The 10090-nt window shown below is 49.7% G+C and overlaps 1 protein-coding gene across 1 annotated transcript in view; it reads left to right on the top strand.

The window, feature by feature from the left end:
- The first annotated feature begins 5781 nt into the window (after positions 1 to 5781).
- Positions 5782 to 10090, top strand: part of TREML4 (triggering receptor expressed on myeloid cells like 4) — a 10212-nt gene continuing 5903 nt past the window's right edge. The window contains exons 1-4 of the mRNA XM_002746525.7: positions 5782 to 5963; positions 6174 to 6518; positions 6982 to 7032; positions 7526 to 7586. Of these exons, the coding sequence (XP_002746571.2) occupies positions 5903 to 5963; positions 6174 to 6518; positions 6982 to 7032; positions 7526 to 7586 (518 nt within the window). The 5' untranslated portion in view covers positions 5782 to 5902. The remainder of the gene's footprint in view (positions 5964 to 6173; positions 6519 to 6981; positions 7033 to 7525; positions 7587 to 10090) is intronic.

Raw genomic sequence — 10090 nt, 5'->3', positions numbered from 1 at the left:
TCAGTCCTGTTGCCCTTTATCCTGAGTCTCTTCCAAGGGTCATGTCTTGGGCCTGCCAGTGCAGGCAATTTGGATGCTTGATAGACACTGCAGGGGGGCAAGTTTTCCTCTACCTCCTTAGGATCTTCATCTGAGAGGCTGTGAAGGAAACTAACAAAAGGCAGATCAATAGAAGGAAAAACATACAATCTTTATTAAGATTTATGTGCATGGGAGTTCACAGAAAAAAAAAAAGACACTCAAGCAGAACCAGGGGTTCATAGACCATTTTACCATTGGAAAGGGGGTTTCGGCTTCAAGGGGCAATATATCCTTGGAAGCAACTAGGAAATCTATGGGGGAATGAATGGAAGACAAGGGCTATTTTAGTAAGAGTTTATGCAAACTCCTCTCAGTGTCAACTCTCCATCTTCTTTTTTTTTTTTTTTTTTTTTTTTTTTTGAGACAGAGTTTCGCTCTTGTTACCCAGGCTGGAGTGCAATGGCGCGATCTCAGCTCACTGCAACCTCCGCCTCCTGGGTTCAGGCAATTCTCCTGCCTCAGCCTCCTCAGTAGCTGGGATTACAGGCACGCACCACCGTGCCCAGCTAATTTTTTTGTATTTTTAGTAGAGACAGGGTTTCACCATGTTGACCAGGATGGTCTCGATCTCTTGTGATCCACCTGCCTCGGCCTCCCAAAGTGCTGGGATTAACTCTCCATCTTTTATGTGTGCTGTTCTACTCCAGAAGTGGGGGACATATCCAAAAAGGAAATTTTATGCTCTGTTTAAAGGCAGATACAGGAGGGCAGAGAATTTTGCCTGGATCTGCTGGTTCACAATGCCTTCAGCTCAAAATCATCCTTATGCCAACATGACATATTTTGGGGTAGTATATTCTGGAAGCCTTCAGGACAGACTGCCTGAGGTCATGGTGGATGGGGCAGCTCAGCAGTGGGTATTCATTGGCTATGTGTTTGGGGTCCAGGTTCAAGTGCCCAGAGCAGCTGTGACATTTGCTATGAAATCTTGGACATGTTCCTGAGGCACTCTCCAGTTCAAACTCGGAGTGAGAAAGGAAGGAGGCTGGAGATGTGCTCTGTGGTCCCTTCCACATGAGACCAAGACACATGCGGGGACAACACCACAGGGATGAGCAAGGCAGGGCTCCGGAAGAGAAGGAGAGAATCTGGCTTGGCCCACATGGAACTCACAGCATGGCTGCAGAGGAAGGAAGAGTGTCCACTGTAGTGCAGCAGCAGGACACAGCACAGGATCAGGAGCCATAGTGTGTAGCCAGCCACTAAGTGCTTATGAGCGTGGGGGTGTGCAGGCTGGAGTTATCTACGTTAGCTTCAGCAAGAGGCTGCCATGTAACCCCACTCAAGTGAGTTGGGTTACTGGGAAGGCAGCCAAGCACCAGTGCAGTCTGAGGCAGGACCTGCATGGCAGGCAGTGCCGGGGCCATGGCGTTTAGACATGTAGGAAGCTAGAGACGGTATAAACATGGATTATGGGACCTTAATGCAGGCAGAGGCCTTTTCCTGAGCTGAGAAGTCCAGGTAGACAGAGTAGCTGAGCTGCTAGGTGAGTCAGTGGTGAGAGCACAAGGTCATGGGCAGTAAGTAACTGGAGACCCTCCTCCTTTTGTCCCCTCTTACCTGAGTATCCTTTTTGTGCCTAGTGACAGGTTGGGCTCCCAGCCTCCTGGTCCTCTTCCTCAGAAACTCCAGGTTCCCACCTCCTCCTGCCTCTCGTTGCCCTTCTTCCTGGGGCTCCTGGGGGCTCCATTCCACAGCAGGACCAGGGATAAGTGGGTGTTCAGAAGACTGGAGTTCCTGCCCATTTTAGGGTGTTGAGGCAATCCCGTTATCTCAGCAAGACACAGTGAAAACTGAGGACACCTAGGGAGAGCTCACTGTTGTAACACCAAGGAAAAACCAGCCCTGTGAATTCCACACCCCCAGGGTCATATCCGTGGCCACTGTGCAGAGTGGCAAGCGGAGCTGGGATGATGGAATTCCTTCACTAGCTGCAGTCACTGTGCTTTACACCTAGCCACACTAAGATTTCCTAAAACTTTGCTGTTTTTTATGTATCAAGAAATCATTAATTATGCTTTGTGTAAATTGTTTCTGTACGTGTTAATCTTTTACACTTAGAGTGCTTTCAGATTCGCAGAAGAGCTGTGTAGGTATTGCATAGTTCCCTGATGCGCTATGCCCAACGTCTTCTATTATTAACATAGTCCACTAGTATCCCACAGTTCTCACAACTAATGAACCAATACTGATACATTACTATTATGATTTTACAAAACTGATGAGTAGAACTCATATTTGTCATGATGGTGACATGGTTTGATGTGTGCATTAATCGCGAAATGGCTAAATCAAGTGTTACCACATACACTTAATTTTTTTGTGGTGAGAATGCTTAAAAACTACTCTCACCACCCAAAGCTTTGCCTCAGACCCTAAGTACACCACTACCCAGGTGATCCAGGCACCTGGTCCATGGGCTAGTTCATGCATGCTGCCCATCATTGGGATGGCAAGAAGGTCATCAGCACCCACTATTACCTGCTGTCCGAGTGACCGCCCTATCTGAGCACTACCAGTGCTTCCTACATGAGACACAGAGCCCTGAGAAACTGGCATTTCCTGCCTGTGGCCCTGCTGTTGCCCCCATCCAGCACCAAGGTCCCCACTGCCACCATTCAACTGATACCTGAGGCTGCCTCAAACGCCAAGGCCAACTTCCTCACCACCAACAGCAATCCAGGGGCCCGGCCACCAGTCTTGAGGGCCACTGTTTGTTACCACAGAAGGGCTGCCCTGGGGATGGACCAGAAAGGGGTCAGCTAGCAGACAAGATTCAGGTGCTGCAGGCCATGGTGCGTGGGGTGACCACGGAGGAGTGCCAGACAGCCCTGCAGAGCCACGGCTGGAGCCTGCAGAGGGCTGCCCAGTATCTGAAGGTGTAGCAGGCCTTTGGGCTGGGTCCACGGCACAGAAGGGAGTGCCACAAAGTGCTGGAGATGTTCCACTGGAACGTGGAGCAGGCTGGCTGCCACCTTCCGGGCTTTTGTCACCCTGCCCACCATGATAGGCACTGAGATGTGTCTAGAGAGCCAGAGGCTCTGCCTGAAGGAATCACTTGAGACTGTCCATCTACCAGGGTGGGGCGACGCCCCCATCAGGCCTGGAGGACCTCCTGCTCCCAGAGCCAGAGCATAGCCAAGGCAGCAGGAGGCTGGGAGCCCTCCCCTCCCCATCCCTCCAGCAACAGCGCTGTCCCTGAACACATTGGTTCAGCTGCCAGTGTCCTAGTCAAGATGCAGGAAGGAGCCCAGTGAAGACAGGCCTGGTGGCTGCCCCAGCAGGTTCTAGGTGTGACCTGCCTCTGGCTCCATTCCTGGGTCAGGCCTGTGGCTGGAGTGGACCCCCAGGCCCTGCCCTAGGTGACCGGGCTGGGAGGAAACCAGGCTTGACCTGGGCAGGGAGGATGTGTTGGCCACAAAGAGAGCAACCGGTGAAACCTCTACAGACTGGCCCCTCTTCCAGGGGATGCCTGGCAGGGAGCTGGGGTGTCAGGCACAATGTGACTTGTGACCACACGCTCAATTCATATGGGACTCGGCTGGTCTTGGGATCTTGTGCATGGAAATAGGCTGAGGTGGATCAGGAAGCAATGGGTGCCAGACCATTCTCTGGGGGGTACCAGGGCCTATGGCCTCCGTGTTGGAAGGAGACCAAGGGACAGCCACCCCGGAGGGACATCAGTGCTTCCTCTTCAACCTAACTCTTCCTCTGTGCGGTTTTGTGTTTTCCCAGCAGCCTCTGTCAGGAAAGTTGCTGTCTCAATATTTAGTACCTGCTTGTTCCAGAAAAATAAAGTTAGTTTCTGTTTTATGTTTTAAAAAACGCTGTTCTCTTTGTCATTTTCAAGTGTGCAATTCACAGTTATGAACTCCTGTCACCATACTGTACCATAGATGTCTGAACTTGTCTTTTCTACCTTAAATTGTGTGTCTTCAACAATACCTACCCAGTCTGTCCGATCCCCCGCCCGTGCTGAAGTCATTCTCCTCTGTTTCTGGGGTAGATGTTGTGAGCTGAAGTTCTTACTTCATTCAGTTTCCCTGGCTTTTACCTCGTGTACTTTGTGCGCTCCAGGGTCCCACCTAGGACGCCACCTTGCTTTTCATCTTCGTGTCTGCTTAGACTACTCTTACCCACAGCAGCTTCTGAGAATTTCTTACTTTTGATGGTCTTGGCGGTTTTGAGGAATACTGCTCAGGTATTTGGTAGATTGTCCCTCATGTGGAATTGGTTTGATGTTTTTCTCGTGGGGCTAGAAGCTTTGGGAAAGGAGACTGCACAGCTAATTGCCCTTGTCATCACGTCAAGTCAATGCCACATTCTAACGACCTGAGTTATCTCTGTGGGTCTGCACGTTGGTCGCCTGGCTGACACCATGAGTGGCAGGTTTCCCCACTGTGGAGTTACTCTTCTCTGCCTTCTGCATGCTGTTCTCTGGAGGAAAGTCACCTGCACAGCCCATGCTTAAGCAGTGGCACTTATGCTCTCTTCCTGAGGGCAGAATACATGTAAGTGTTGTTTGCAATCTCTCTCAGTCCTTTCAGGCTGCTATGAGAAGATACCTTAGAATGGGACTTGAGAAGTCATAGAAACATCTTTCTCAAAGTTCTGCAGGCTGGGAAGTCAGAGATCAAGGTGTCAGTGGATTTGGCATCTGCTCAGGGCTGCTCTCTGCTTCCAGGGTGGCACTTTCTTGCTGCATCCTCAGTTGGCTGAAGGTGTGAACGCTGTCCTCTCGTGTCAGACAGGGCAAATCTGGTTCCTGCAATCTCTGTTATAAGGGCATTCATGTCATTCTTGAGGGTGAAGCCCTCATCACTTAAGAAATTCCCACAACGTTTCACCTCTTAATGCCATCACATAAAAGCTAAGTTTGAATATATGAGATGGGGGAACACCAGCATTCTGAATACGGCCAAATCCTTACACACGGGATGTTTGTCTATTCTCCCCCAGTTCTTTACGTGGCCATTTACTTACACCAGCGCTGACCCCCGGAGATTTCTTATCTACATTGGGTAGTAACCCAGTACCACCTGATTTGTTGCTAGATAGCTCCACTTTGGCCATTTTCTTCCTCTACACATTTTACACGCACATCGTTCTTTCACCCACTCGTGTGTTCCTCCAACAAGTGCTGACTGAGATGATCCCGAGCTCCCATAATGGATCCACTGCTGCCTGCCTTCCCCTCCAAGTCTCCCTGACCAGCACTCTCTTACCTCCCTGGTCTCCTGGCCCCACCATTTCCAGGGAACATCTTAATATTCTTGGGATTAAAATCTGTCCCCCACAAAATGTTCCAGGGTCAAAACTCGTCATTGAGCCACGATGGCTGAGACCAGAAGGACTCAGGAGTCGGGTCATGCCTCCAAGGACCCTGACCACCTATAGGAAATGCGTAGAGAGAAGGAAAGAGGGATGACCCCTCAGTTCAGCAGCTTTATTCTTGGCCAGGCTGAGAGCTGCCCCTAACAACAGAGGAGAAGCATGACCGGCTGGGCCTAAAGCAGCAGACACAGGGAGAAGTTCAGAGAAAGGCAGCAGAGCAACACAGGCAGCACTGAGGTGCCTAGGCCCAGAGACAGATCCTATAGTTGATGGCTGCTGTCCAGGCCTGGATGCCCCTCCTCCCCTGGTCTGCAGAGCCCGCCCTCCCAGGCCAGTCACTTCCCCAGCAAGGCATTGACCTTCCTCAGTTGTGCCAGCTCAGAGACACTGGGAACCTGGGCCAGAATCCGACCCAGCATCTGACTCCCTCTTCTCAGAGGGTTCCCCCTTTTCTCCTCTCCACTGTTAGAGACAGATTTGATCTGGTATGGCCTGCGGGGGTCCACACCTGCTGCTACCACCTGTGCTGCTGCTGCTACTGGCCTCAGGTGCCATGGAGGGAAAGAGGGCAGGGAGGGTAAGGAGAGGAATGAAGAATGAGTGGGGCCAGGGGGCAGCGTGTCTCTCTGACCAGAGGACAGAATTTGGGAACCTTCTTCCGGATGTGGGCATCAGAATTAGTTCCCTCTCCCCTTTCCCAGCTTGTGAGAGGGGAGGTTGGGTTCCTCCACAGCTCTGACCTGGGTCTCTTTCTGCAGGTTCCTGGGTAAAGGGTGCTGTGCCTGAAGAACTTCACAGACACTCAGGACAGACTCTCTTCCTGCAATGCTGGTACTCACCCAAGACAGGGCCCTATCAGCCCAAATCCTGGTGTGAGCAGACATCTCCAAATACGTGTACCTTATTGGTCACCACCTCCAAGACCCAGACAGCAATTCAGCAGTCTCGGTACAAAATCTCGGATGAGCCCAACGCTGGCTTCTTCAATATCACCATGAATCAACTGACACAGAATGACTCAGGATCTTACTGGTGTGGAATCTACAACACTTCCAAAAACATCATCACTGTTCTCAGAAACATCAGCCTGGTGGTATCTCCAGGTGAGCTCTTTTCTTGAGGAAATTCCCCTGTGCCACCCTACAGGGATGGGAAGGAAATGTCATCCCCCCTCCCATGCCTCTATCATCCCCCATCCTGTCAGGTCTTCTGCTCTGGTCCGAGGGGAGCAAAGATCCTGTCCCCAGACAGAGCCTTTCGCCTCTGCTTCATCCTGCCCATCCTGGCCCCGACTGTTGGCAAGATACCCCCAGAGGTCCCTGGACAGAGACACAGTCTCTCTGTCACTCTGAATCTCTCTTTGTGTTACACAGGCACACCCACATCTCTTCTTTTCATGCACACACACTGACAGCTCTGGCACACAGATCTTAGGCACAGGCCACTCCTGACCTAAGACATCCTGAGGGTCTGCCTCTGGGCCCTCTACCTCCTCTCATGTATGGGGTAGACCCCATTCCCCTCTGGACCCCTGGAGAGTCACTCTCTGCTGTCTTTTCTCTTTAGCCCCAACCACATCTCCTGTGTGGACCCTTACCTGGCTCCCAACAAGCACAGGTAGGTTGGAAGCCCCCGTGTGGGTTGATAAAAGGGGTCATCAGGTAGATTGGGAGCCTCAGATTCAGGGAAGGGGAAACCAGGGAGGCCTGACTTTGGCAGCTGATCTCCTGGGCCCTGGGCTGGTGGGAAGCTACCTTCAGAATCCGCTCTCACCTAGGGAGAGAAACATGCACCATCTGATGTGATCAGGAAGACCACCATGTTCTCATGATGATGGGTGGGTATCCCCAGAGGGGAGTCCATATGGAAGGCCTTGCACACATGTCCCAGCCCTCCTGCTCCTTCCTGGCCTCCCACCACCATAGAGAGGACAGTGCCAGACTTGACTTCAACTGGTTGCAGAGATCTCAGGCCTCAGCTATCGTCGACCTAAGGGATACTTAGGAGCTGCCTCTGGCCCCTCTCCCATTCCTTTCACACTTTGGGGACCTTATCCCATTCTCTATTCTGGTCCCCTAGCCAATCACTGCCTTCTTTGTGTCCTTCTTAGTTCTGATCACTTCTCCAGAGGGGAACTCTGACCATCCCTCCATCAATGGCTCTGAGACCAGGTAGGTCAGGGGTTTTGCCACTGGGAAGGAGGTCTTGGTAACAGAGGGCCTGAGTAGCTCCTGAACCTTGTAATCAGGTCCAGGGCACCCAAGAATCCTTCTCTGGTGGTTTGGGCCATAGGGCACAGCCGTGGAGTCCCTAGGCCAGGAAAGGGGACTTTTGTTTGTCCCCAAACAAAAGTTTGATAGAGAGGAAAGGGGAAGAGGATGCAGGTTGTTAATTGTGGAGGAACCATGAAACAGACAGTTCAGCATGAATTTCTGTAAAGAGATAAAATGGAACCCAGAAAATGTGGAATCTGGAGGCTGTGTTGGTGTGTTGAAGGCTGAGTATGAAGAGAGTGACTACAGCCTGGGGCAGATGGTGGCTGGAGATGTCAGCAAGAGAAAGATGAGAGGAATACTCTTACATTCTGCTCCTATCCTTGTGGTCATGGGTTTGGAGGCCATCACAGCCTCCCCTTCACTGTAGGAACAGGCTGCAATAGACTAGGTCACAGGTGCTCCTGGGGACCATGAAGCACAGCAAAAGCCATGAGCGATTGATGAAAATAGACAACCAAGTGGCAGAGCGTTTCCTCCCCAGCCCTCTCCTCCTGCAAACTCCAGGGTGGGTGGATTACACACACTATGTCTCAGGGACTTTCAAGGTGAAACCCTAACCAGAGGACAAGCATGGCAGCTAATGGGGGTCCCTGGGGTCTTGTGCTCTAGGGCAGGGGTCCCCAAGCCTGTTAGAAACTGGGCCGCAGAGCAGGAGGTGAGTGGTGAGCCAGTGAAGCTCATCTTATTTATAGCCTCTTTCCATAGCTGGCATCACTGCCTGAGCTCTGCCTCCTGTCAAATCAGTGGCAGCATGAGATTCTCATAGTGTCATGAACAGTGATGTGAACTGTGCACGTGAGGGTTCTAGGTTGCATGCTCCTTAGGAGAATCGAATGGCTGATGACCTGTCACTGTCTCCCATCACTCCCAGATAGGGCCATCCAGCTGCAGGAAAATAAGCTCCGGGATTCCACAGCTTCTGCTGTGAATGATGGTGCCTTGTATAATTATTTCATTACACATTACAATGTAATATAATAGAAATAAAGTGCCTGGTATATATAATGTGCTTCAATCATTCTGAAACCAGCCCCCGATTTCCGGGTCCATGGAAAATTTGTCTTCTACAAAACAGGTCCCAGGTGCCGAAATGGTTGGGGACTGCCTGCTATAGGGCTTTTTCCTCTCATTGTTAACTTTCAAAGGGCAGAGGATTTAGCCTTCCTTTCTTCCCCATTACCAGATCTGTATCTAATATGCCCTGTGGAATCTGAGTTCACGAGCCAAAATAACCAGGCTTCTTAGTAGAAGCACTACCTTAAAAGAATGACAACACACCCAACAATAGAAACCTGTGAAGCAGAACTATGGGAAGTTCTGCCCGTCCCACAGGAACTCTAAGTACCTATGATCATCTGGCCAAAGGGGTGAGGGGAGACATGAACTATGTGGATAATGAGGAAGATCCATTGGAAAAAAAAAGCCAAATGGTAAACATAGTTCTAAAAGTATTATAGACCACAACATGTGTGATAAAATGTGGCTGTGGCTGGCCAGTGAGCTGTAAGAAGAGTGAGGAATTCTTATGGAAGGTCGTGGAAAGCTTTGGAGACTTAGAAAGAGAAGTTAGGAGAAGTGATGAGAAAAGTAGATGTACTAACTTATGAGTATCAATAGCCTGTGGGAGATAAAGAATGGAAGAAAGAAATATTTGAAGAAAAAATCTTAGGAAGTTTTCCAAAACTGTAGAAGGAAAGACCTCACCTCAAAAAGATTATATGCTGCCAAATAGGGGAAAACAGCAAATACACACACACACACACACACACACCCCTCTAGACCCATTATGTAAAAGGAGAGAACATGAAAAATAGACCGAAAGATCTGAAGGCTTTCAAATCACCTACAAAATGAAAAGATGAGATTTCTCTTTGAGTTCTTAAGAGGAACACTAGGGGTAGGAAGATAATTAATATTTCTAAATAAGTAAAGAAAAACTTTCTATCTAGTGTTTTGTATTCAGCCGAATTGTCACTCCATCATGAAATCATAAAACCTCTGGACTCTCAAGGCCTCAAAAGGTTAGCCACATGCAAAGATCCTGACTGAAAATGGTCCTGGAGGAAAGACTCCGCTGGGATGAAAAGTAACCCCTGGAGATGCTGCAAGAGGTGTGCCCAGCGTCTTGACAAAGTTTATTTTTATCTTTTCTTGATTCATAGAGAAGGCAGCTAAGAGCAAAATGAAGAACAAGAGAAAATACATTCACGATCACTGAAAAATAACATTCTAGACCAGTGATCCCCAACTTTTTGGCACCAGGGACTGGTTTCATGGAAGACAAGTTCTCTATGACTAGGACAGGGGGATGATTTCAGGATGATTCAAGCGCATTATTGTTATTGTGCACTTTATTATTATTACATTGCAGTATATAATAAAGTAATTATACAACTCAC

This window comes from Callithrix jacchus, chromosome 4 (assembly GCF_049354715.1).
Source record: "Callithrix jacchus isolate 240 chromosome 4, calJac240_pri, whole genome shotgun sequence".
Taxonomy (NCBI): domain Eukaryota; kingdom Metazoa; phylum Chordata; class Mammalia; order Primates; family Cebidae; genus Callithrix; species Callithrix jacchus.
This window is presented reverse-complemented; position numbering and strand designations above follow the sequence as displayed.